The 10715-nt window shown below is 37.4% G+C and overlaps 1 protein-coding gene across 2 annotated transcripts; it reads left to right on the top strand.

The window, feature by feature from the left end:
- Positions 1–406: 406 nt before the first annotated feature.
- Positions 407–10476, top strand: LOC128614995 (monocarboxylate transporter 1-like). 2 transcript variants are annotated; one of them, XM_053636785.1, is made up of 5 exons: positions 407–598; positions 5164–5419; positions 7776–7919; positions 8045–8830; positions 9028–10476. In XM_053636785.1, exons 2-5 carry the CDS (start codon positions 5215–5217, stop codon positions 9255–9257), a joined length of 1365 nt encoding a protein of 454 aa, XP_053492760.1. In that variant the 5' UTR covers positions 407–598; positions 5164–5214; the 3' UTR covers positions 9258–10476. The 2 variants fall into 2 exon arrangements, with proteins under 2 accessions (XP_053492760.1, XP_053492761.1); XM_053636786.1 differs by lacking the exon at positions 407–598 and adding an exon at positions 3577–3858.
- Positions 10477–10715: the final 239 nt, after the last annotated feature.

The raw sequence follows: 10715 nt of genomic DNA on the forward strand, positions 1-10715 counted from the left end.
CTCTTTATCACCTTCCTTTATTCATATCTGGAATGAACAGAATATTACACCTGTTATCTATACTGCATTAACTGTTGCTACAATCAAGATGCTTGACATGAGACAGTAATAGTTGAAAAAGGAAATTGTTACTTTACTATGATTGGCATATATGTATATCATTGCCAAGAAAGGATTGGTTTATCCTTCACTATCTGGAACAACTACAAATAACATTCACATACCACAGTAATGCCACAATATCCCTATATTATTTTAATTAGCTGTGGAATTTTCGATGTCTTTTTTCATCCAAGGTCATTTAACGAATACTGCAAATTGAATTTTCTAAGTACTATTACCATACATGTAAACAGTGCCAATGAGGGCACAATATGGACATTTCTAAGTAAATGAGTATGTGTTCTTAACTGGTACGAGCAGGCCACATGACTATGCAGTGATTAGCATTGTGAGAGATTAGAGAAGACTTGTACTTCACCAAAAACCAGGAGTTTTGCTTTTTCAAAACATAGGGCATTAACTTGTACTATAAAGTGGTTCAAATGCATGGGGAGAAAATTTCTGAAAGGGAAGAGAAAGAAAATTGAACATAGAGGTATGTCTAAATATTATAGTATATTTTTTTTGTAATTGTCAAGTCAATATATTAAAATGCAAAGGCAATGCATTGAGTTTCACGTAGTACTGTGAAAACCCTTACAGTTTAGAATAACTGGTGTATGGGCAACTTTGGTTACTTACTGTAGCATCTTGTATTTAATTAAAACAAGATTAAATGCAGCGTTTAATATTACAGTAACTTAAATGGTATAGTTTATTATATTTGAATATATTTCTTTTTTTTATATTCTTTGTAAACATATTTTATAATACAGTTTAGGTATGTTTTGGGAATTATTTGTCAGTTTGCACATTTTGCCAAAATTTTTTTAAAAATCTTAACTTAACAAAAGTCAAAAGTATTGAGTTGATTGAGCAAAAAGGTTTGATCAACAAGAAATATTAAGCTTCTTGAACTTACAGTATATAAAGATTTCTATCTTAAAGCAAAGAATATACATATTTAATGAGTTTATGTAAAATATGTCTGCCAACTTGTCATTCTGAGTAATATTTGATTATATAGATTAAATGTATATTTTAGAACACAATGCATTCATTCATTTGTTCACTTGTTCATTAATAATAATCCAACCGTCCGTCCATCCATTTTCTATACTGCTTATCCTTCTTGGTTGTGAGGAACCTAGAGCCTATCCCAGGAGGCATGGGGCACAAGGCGGGGTACAACCCAGACAGGGTGCCAATCCATCGCAGGGCACAATCACATACACATTCACTTGCCCATTCATACACTATGGCCAATTTGGACATGCCAATCAGCCTACCATGCATGTCTTTGGACTGGGGGGGGGGGGAACCCCCGCAGCACGGGGAGAACTCCGTACACACAGGGCAGCGGCGGGAATCAAACCCCCAACCCTGGTTTGAGGTGTGAGGCAAACATGCTAACCACTAAGCCACCATGCGCCCTCATTAATAATAATAATAATAATAATAATAATAATTATTATTATTATTATTATTATTATTATTATTATTATTATTGTTGTTGTTGTTGTGTTATTATTATTATTATTATTATTATTATTATCAGTAGTAGTAGTAGTAGTACTAGTAGTAGTAGAAGTATTAGCAGCAGCAGCAATAGTAGTAGTAGAAGTAATATTAGTAGTATGAAGAATTAGAAGTAGCAGCAGTAGTAGTCAAAGTAGAAGCAGTAACAGTAGTAGTAGAAGTAGCAGCAGAAGTAGTATGAGCAGCAGCAGCAGAAATTGTAGTAGTAGTAGAATTAGAAGTAGCAGCAGAAGTAGTATAAGCAGCAGCAGCAGCAGCAGCAGTAGCCTAGTTGTAGTAGTAGCATTAGTAGTAGCAGTAGTAGCAGTAGCAGTAGACATAGTAGGAGCAGCAGCAACAGCAGCAGTAGTATTGATGTCCTACTTCTGGTTGGAGTTCTCATTAATTGGAAGTTACTTGCTGCTGCTGAGGATGGCCCCACATGGTGCAGCCTAAAGATCATTGAGATTACTGAGGACCACTTAAAAACCATAAGATGGCTTTGGGCCTCAATTCATATGAACAGTTATGCTATGATGGCTAGGACTACAATTGCCACAAACAGTTTTGCACTCCATCACTGAACAGTGGAGAAGTTCAATGAAACAGACTTCATGTAAAAACTGTAATGAATTTTCCTGGTTACACTATTGCACTACTTGACCATGAAGTATTAGCACATTTATAGAAATGATTTACTTGTTTACAATCGCACTATCTGGTGTCACCCAGATAAGGATGGGTTCCCTTTTGAGTCTGGTTCCTCTCAAGGTTTCTTCCTCATATTGTCTCAGGGAGTTTTTCCTTGCCACAGTCGCTTATAGCTTGCTCATTAGGGATAAATTCATACATTTAAAATCTATATCCTGAATTTATATATTTCTGTAAAGGTGCTTTGGGACAATGTCCATTGTTAAAAGCGCTAAACAAATAAAACTGAATTTAACTGAATAGTAGTGGTAGCAGTAGTAGTGGAAGTAGTAGGAGCAGAAGCAGCAGCAGCAGCAGTAGTAGTAGTAGTAGTAGTAGTGAAAGTAATAGGAGCAGCAGAAGTAGTAGTAGTAGTAGTTGTAGTAGAAATACCAATAGTAGTAGTAGTAGTAGTAGTAGTAGTGGAAGTAGTAGGAGCAGCTGCAGTAGCAGTAGTAGTAGTGGAAGTAGTAGGAGCAGCAGCAGCAGCAGTAGTAGTAGTAGTAGTAGTAGTAGAAGCAGTAGTAGTAGTAGCAGTAGTAGTGTAAGACATAGGAGCAGCGGCAGCAGCAGCAGTAGTAATAGTAGTAGTAGTAGTAGTAGTTGTAGTAGTGGTAGTAGTAGTAGTGAAAGTAGTAGGAGCAGCTGCAATAGTAGTAGTAGTAGTAGTGGAAGTAGTAGGAGCAGCAGCAGCAGCAGCAGTAGTAGTAGGAGGAGGAGGAGGAGAAGCAGTAGTAGTAGTAGCAGTAGTAGTGTAAGATGTAGGAGCAGCAGCAGCAGCAGCAGTAGTAGTAGTAGTAGTAGTGGAAGTAGTAGGAGAAGCAGTAGTACTAGTAGCAGTAGTAGTGTAAGACGTAGGAGCAGCAGCAGCAGCAGCAGTAGTAGTAGTAGTAGAAGAAGTAGTAGGAGCAGCAGCAGCAGCACTAGTGGTAGTAGTAGAAGTAGTAGGAGCAGCAGCAGCATTAGTAGTACTAGTAGTAGGAGGAGTAGCAGTAGTAGTAGTAGTAGTGTTGTGTAGTTGCAGTTACATTAAGCTGTATTATAAAGTGGTCAAAATAATGCACTTTAGTTTAAAAAGAGATTAAATCTCCCCAATCTTATTTCCCACCTGTGTTAGAAATCCCTTAATTCATACAGGCTCTGATTATTGGACTCTGTAATGGTTGGACCCAGTAAAATCTGCCCAGCAACCAAAATATATTGTGTATAAATAATATACAAAACAATGTACATTCTTACACAATGTCACAGTGAACTGAGGTCAAATCAACAACAGATAACAGTTCTTAGGATCTCATTCCCACACCTTAATAATCATGGACAGGCATTATTTAAATAGGCATGTCACCATTGGGGCTTTATAAGTGAATGAACACAGTACATCAATGTAATCTGCCATACCTTTTTTTTTTATTTGCTTTTTATTTTAAGTTCTTCTAATATTTTAAGGATTTTATAATTTTTCTGTTGGTTTGCCTTTTCTTTTTTACTTTTTGTGTATTTTCTACTTTTAGGTCTCTGCTGAAATAACCATTGCTGGTGCATTAGGTAATAGGAAGGGTATTATATTTAACTATAATAACTTTAATAACCTAATAATGTAGCACAAAATCTAGATACATTATGGGTATTTCTCCAAACCACAGTCAAAGAAACTGTTTTTGCTTAGGCCTGTCCTGCCTCTTTAAATATGCACTATATTTTTTGGTGATGACTGATGAATGATGCATGATGACTGAGCCCCAGGAATCCTCACCCAACATCAGTGCTTGACCTCACTAATGTTCTTGGCTGAATAGGCAATTCCCCACAGCCATGCTCCAAAATCTAGTGGAAAGCCTTCCCAGAAGAGTGAAGATTATTATAACAGCAAAGGGGGACTAAATCTGGAATGGGATTTTCAAGAAGCACTTATGTGTGTGATGGTCAGTTGTCCACAACAATTTGGTCTTATAGTGTTGTGCGGGTCTATGGTGGCTTAGAAGTTAGCATGTTCGCCTCACACCACCAGGGTTGGGGGTTCGATTTCCATTGCTGCCCTGTGTGTGCGGAGTTTGCATGTTCTCCATGTGCTATAGGGGTTTCCTCTGGGTACTCCAGTTTCCTTCCCCAGTCCAAAGACATGCATGGTAAGCTGATTGGCATGTCCAGAGTGTCCGTAGTTTATGAATGGGTGTGTGAATGTGGATGTGTATGTGTATGTGACTGTCCAGGGTGTACCCCACCTTGTGCCTGATGCTCCCTGGTATAGGCTCCAGGTTCCCTGCAACCCTGAAGGATAAGAAGTATAGAAAATGGATGGCTGGATAGTGTATGTTGTGCATTAGTCCAAACAGCATCTGGAGAAGGAATGTGATGGGAGTGATAAATAAGGAATGAGGTGGGAGTACAAGTAAATGTATAGCAAGCTAACAAGGGGACCCAAGTCAAGCCAGTAGTCACATAGTCACATAGTTTTGAATGGACTCTAAAAAGTATGAAATACACTCACATCAGCCATTAAGAGATGAGAGGAGATGATAGGAGATGATAGGAGTCTACTACCAGTTTTCGAGGACATGCTACCTGTAGCTCAGAGTACAAAAACAAATGTTACACAGATCCAAGGTGTCCATGAGTTTGATGATTATGAGGTAAGAAGAATAAAGGGGCTAAAGGACATCTGTATTTATATTAAACACTACGACACTTTATTACATTGTGGAAGGTCTTGGCATACTTGCAGACAGGCACAGGTAGGTGATATTCATTGCCTCTAGTGGTTAGGAAGTTTGAAATACAACTTTGTGGTATTGATCTCTTAATTAAGGAAATATTTGTTAATTAAATATTTTCATTTCTCTCTCGAAACAGAAAACCAGTTGTTCCTCTGTATGGTGTAGGTCCACTGAAGAGCCAAAGCCAATGTCAGGTCCTATGGGTTACACTCCTCCAGAGGGGGGCTGGGGTTGGGCAGTGGTGGCTGGTGCCTTCATCTCTGTTGGTTTCTCCTTCGCGTTCCCAAAATGTATCACTGTGTTCTTCAGAGATATCGAAGTGATCTTCAATGCCAGCACAAGTCAAGTTTCATGGATCTCATCTATCAATGCATCCTTCATATATGCAGGAGGTGAAACATGAATTCTATTTCAGTCTCTGATGTTGCTTAAAGCACTTCTCCAATAAACAACATGGCGTACCATTGTCCAGCAACAAAACTAGGGCTATTCGTATTATTGTTATGTGTATGCATTTCCCATTACATAACTTTATCAGTGAAAGTAGAATGAGTTGCTGTGGAGGTTACTGGATGGTGACTGGATAGGTCTGAGTAGTAAAATGCTACTCAAAATGTAAAACATAAATAAATAAATAAATACACTAAAAAACACTGGGTTAAAAACAACCCAAATTTGGTTATTTTTAGCCCAACGGCTGGGTAAATATAGGAAAGAACACATTTTTGACTAAACTAACCCATCAAGTTGTGTTGTTAAGTTTAACCCAGCAAATGGGTTGTTTTTCAACCCAAAGGATAGTTTCATTTTTACAAAAATGCTGGGTAAATTTAATTTCATACATGGGTTAATGTTTTCACATGTTTCAACATTTTTATATGTTCTTTTTACCCATTGAAAATGTCAAATATACCATATTATAAAAAAAAAATTCAACATAGTATCTCCTTTATTTGTACGAAAGAAGGTGTTTAGAAATGTATTGCTAGAGCTCCTAAAGTGGTGTTTATATATAGACTTTGGAGTAAATAACTCAAATAAGGCATATATTTAAGACAAAAATGTCAGATTTTGATCAAAGGAGACATTTGAAACATCCAAAAAAAAAAAAAAAACTGATTAACCAACTTAAAATACAGTGGGCATTACAAACAAGTAAGCTAAAGCTAATGAAGATAGCAGTGCATTTAGTGGCATGTAAACTGAAGTTATTGCACATTTTTGCTTTTTCTAGTGTATAGTAATGGTTTTATGGATAAATATATTGATATTTACCTAGTATCTCCAAATAAATCTAACAGTCTGTCCGTGTGTGTCACGTATCAAGAAACTCTGGACTCCATTTCCCATCAGCCACTGCACTGCACTAGTTGTCACATGACCACCTGCACCTGATTCACGTTTTGGTTAATGAGCACTCCTGTGTATATATAGTCCGTGTCTGCACGGTTTGTTTGTCTTTCGTTGTCTTAGATCGCTGTGTTCCATGTTTCTTGATCTTGTTAGTTTATGTTTCAGTGTTTTGTTTCATGCCACAGTGTTTTGTCAAGTTGTCTTAGTGTCTTGGTTTCTTAGTACGTTATTTCAATAAATGTTATTATCTGCACCTGCTTCTGGCTCAACCTCGAATTGTGACAGTGTGAAAACTGATACCTCTACCTGAGGCAAATTCAGATAATCCCAAGCAGTTGGGCTGATGCATCGGGGTGGGGAAGGGGTGCATTTATTCAACTGTCAGTGTAAATGACCCAGCCACTAACCCAGTCTTTGAGTTACACAAAACTACCCAAAAACTACCAAAAACTGAGAAAATAATCCAATTAAATGACCAAAAAGTCTCAACTCAGCATTTGAGTAGAAAAAATAACTAAAATAAAATAAATGATCTGCAGCAGTTTTAGCTCACTTGTATATCCTGGCTTGGGCCATGTGGAAGAAGGGTAACCATATTCGCCATGGGATATTTGTAATACAAATATCCCATGTGTTATCTCTTGTTAATCCAGTTTGCGAAAGATGCATCGCCTCTAGCGACCTCACACAGTTACTTTTATTTGCTCTCTTTTCAATGTATCTATGTATTAAATACAGAAAAGAACAATAAATATCTAATCTGTTCAAAAATGAAAGACCATATGATACACATAAAGAGATACACTTTAAGTTGAAGCATGAACTAAACACAACCTGGATTTTAATCATTGTTCTGTCTATAAATGCTTCAGTGGCTTGGAACTGCAATGCCATATGCAGTTTGTGTCCAAACTACCAATCAATTAAACAATCAAAGATGAATCTATTGTCCACTTCTCTGTCTAATTTTTGTCTACTGTAACAAAAATTTTAGGCTTTATGTCAGCCTGCTCAGAAGTTCACGTTTTTATTAAGTGATCAAGGCAAGTGACAAAATGCCCTCCTCTTGAAGGCTTAATGGGCCAACTGCCATCTTCCTATTGGGTTAACGGACCAAAATGGTGGTCTTGAAGTCAGGTTCCTCCCCAGCTTAAGTTAAATTTAATTCAATTTTATTTGTTATCACGCTTTCAATAATAGACATTATCACAAAGCAGTTTTACAGAAATCCAGAAATAGCTCTAAATCCTCAATGAGCAAGCCAGAGGCAACATTGTAAAAAAAAAAATCCAAAAACTCTGAGTTGTCGCATGGAAGAAACTTTTCCTTTCCTTATCTTGTTGTGTACCTATTCAATTGTTTAATCACTACACTTCCCTATCTTATTATCCACAGGTCCAATTAGCAGTATTCTGGTGAATAAATATGGCAGTCGTCCTATAATGATACTAGGGGGTTGCCTCTCGGGAACTGGACTGATTGCTGCATCATTCTGCAACACAGTGGAGGCTTTGTATCTTTTTGTAGGTGTGATAACAGGTGAGTTAAATAAAACATGTTTTACCCAATGGAGCAATAAATGTAAACTGAAACTGTATGTGAGTGTCTATCATATTATAAAGGGGGCAACATTTTCATCTTGTTTGGTTATGATGTCTTAACAGGTCTTGGACTGGCGTTCAATCTCAATCCAGCCCTCATAATGATTAGCAAATATTTTTACAAAAGAAGGCCATTTGCTAATGGAATTGCCATGACTGGTACCCCAGTAATTATGTCAACTTTAGCTCCTCTGAACAGTTGGTTTTATAACCAGTTTGGTTGGAGGGGTAGCTTCCTAATCCTGGGTGGGATTCTGCTCAACTGTTGTGTAGCTGGATCTCTCATGAGGCCTATTGGGCCAAAACCCAAACCTGCTGTGGAGGAAGTTAGTGATGATGGAGAGAAGAAAACAGTGATGGAGATTATCAACAGTGTAATTGATCTGTCTCTCTTCAAACACCGTGGATTCCTCCTGTACCTCATAGGCAATATTGTGCTGTTCTGTGGTATTTTCACTCCCCTGGTGTTCCTCAGTAATTATGCCAAGACTAAGAACATTTCAAATGAGAAGGCTGCATCATTGCTTTCAGTGCTGGCCTTTGTGGACATGGTGGTGCGGCCATCCATGGGAACAGTGGCCAATACCAAATGGGTGCGACCCAGGATACAGTATTTCTTTGCAGCTTCAATTCTGTTTAATGGTGTGTGTCACTTGCTTGCCACCCTTGCACAGGATTATGTAGGGTTTGTGATCTATTCAGCTTTCTTTGGGTTTGGTTTTGGGTGGCTGAGTTCTGTCCTGTTTGAAACCCTAATGGATCTAGTGGGAGTCCAGCGCTTCTCCAGTGCTGTGGGCCTGGTCACCATCTTGGAGAGTGTGCCAGTGATACTTGCCCCACCCTTGTTAGGTAGGTCTGAAATTCAGATTTGCTTTATGCTACTTATGCAACAGTAAAGTGGAAATGTAAATATCACTAGATTTTTTCATTATTAATGTAAGATGTTTTACACTTACATTAAAAAATGTAACTTTTTTAATGATATCATTATGCTGAATAATGTGAAAGCAGAGTAATACATATATAAAATATATTTGCATTGACAGGAAAATTTAATGACATCTACCATGACTACAAATACACTTACATATGTTGTGGAATACTCCTGCTGGTCGCAAGTGTGTTCCTCTTCATTTGCATGGGAATTAACTACAGGCTGCTGGATAAGGAAGCAAAGGAGGAAGCTAGAAAATCTCAGCCAAAAGTAAAAGAGGAAGAATCCACCATAGACATTGCAAACAAGCCTACTAGCAATGAGACAGCTGTAGCACTGTGAGCGCTGAACACTACTAAAACTGCAGGAGATTCTGTATGCAAAAAGTAAGTGATCTAGTCCATTAATGACTAGCATGGCAAACTGAATTCAAATTAATTCGCTGAAAGAAAAATATTTTAATCAATGCAGTTTTGCTGCTTATATAACCAGGTTAGATTTTAAAGAAGTGTATTAATCAAGTTCATTCTCACAAAATTGAATTTTACACTCCTGGGGGAAAAGGGGGGCCAAAATTTGCCTAAAATGGCGAAATATATCATTTTTTATGGCCTTAACAAAAAATCATTGGTCAGGAAATTAGCAAGAATTAAACAAATAGATAAAGTAACTTGGTATTGGATAGTTTCTCCCTTTGATTTCTTTAAACGTTTAAGATTTGTGGGTAAACTTCTGGACAGCTATTTATTGTTGTTTTATTTTTATTATTAAATTTTATTTTATTTATTTATTTATTTATTTTATTTTATTTGTATTTTGTACACCCAGACATGTGTTAGCTTGAATTTTACATCAAACATTTTAATCATTATCATGATTTTACTTTTGCGTACAAGAAGACTAAGTGAATTTCCCTGTTTCTAGCTTTTCCCCCAAACAGTTCACTGCAGCAAAAGTAAATGAGCAATTGGTAGCACAGGAAGTCTCAGGAGTACATTTGTTTAATTCTCACTCATTTTCTGACCATTGATTTGTTGTTAAGACCATTAAAAGCTTAAGGGACAAAACCGAAAATTTCCCTTAAACATATAGTCATGTGAAAAAATAAGTACACCTCATAGAAATTGTTGGCTTTTTGACATATTTAGATAAGCAAACATTTGATAATTTTGAAAGGGTGCCTGTTAATAAAGTTGATGTACTTGAACAAAACCCCAAGGAAAATGAGCTTTTTCAATCATTTAAGCAACAGAAATATCAATAGATGTGATATTCTTCTGTGGCTAAAGTAAGTACACCCTTGGCCTCAGAAGCTAGTATTGCCCCCTTTTGCAGAAATAACCTCTTGTAGGTGTATTGCATAATTGTCCACCAGGCTTGCTCGAATTTTTGACCACTCTTCCAGGCAATGTTCTTTCAGTTACAACCCCCCCCCCCCCCCCCAAACATTTCAATGGGATTCAAATCCAGGCTTAGACTAGGCCATCCCATAACCTACATTTCTTCTTTTTTGAGCCATTCCTTGGTGGATTTGCTAGTGTGCTTATGATAATTATCCTCTTGAAAGGTCCACTTTTGGTTCAACTTCAACTTTCGGACAGATGGCCTCACATTATCTTCAAGCACTCTTTGATATGATGCAGTATTCATATTCAAATCAATGAATGCAAGCTGTCCAGTCCCTGAGGCAGCAAAGCAACCCTAAACCATAACATTTCCACCACCGTGCTTCTCCAGAAAAGTTATCTTTGGGCTGTGCCAAACATATCTGTTACTGTGGCCAAAGAACTCTATCTTTGA

The sequence above is a fragment of the Ictalurus furcatus genome, chromosome 11 (assembly GCF_023375685.1).
Source record: "Ictalurus furcatus strain D&B chromosome 11, Billie_1.0, whole genome shotgun sequence".
NCBI classification, from domain to species: Eukaryota; Metazoa; Chordata; class Actinopteri; order Siluriformes; family Ictaluridae; genus Ictalurus; species Ictalurus furcatus.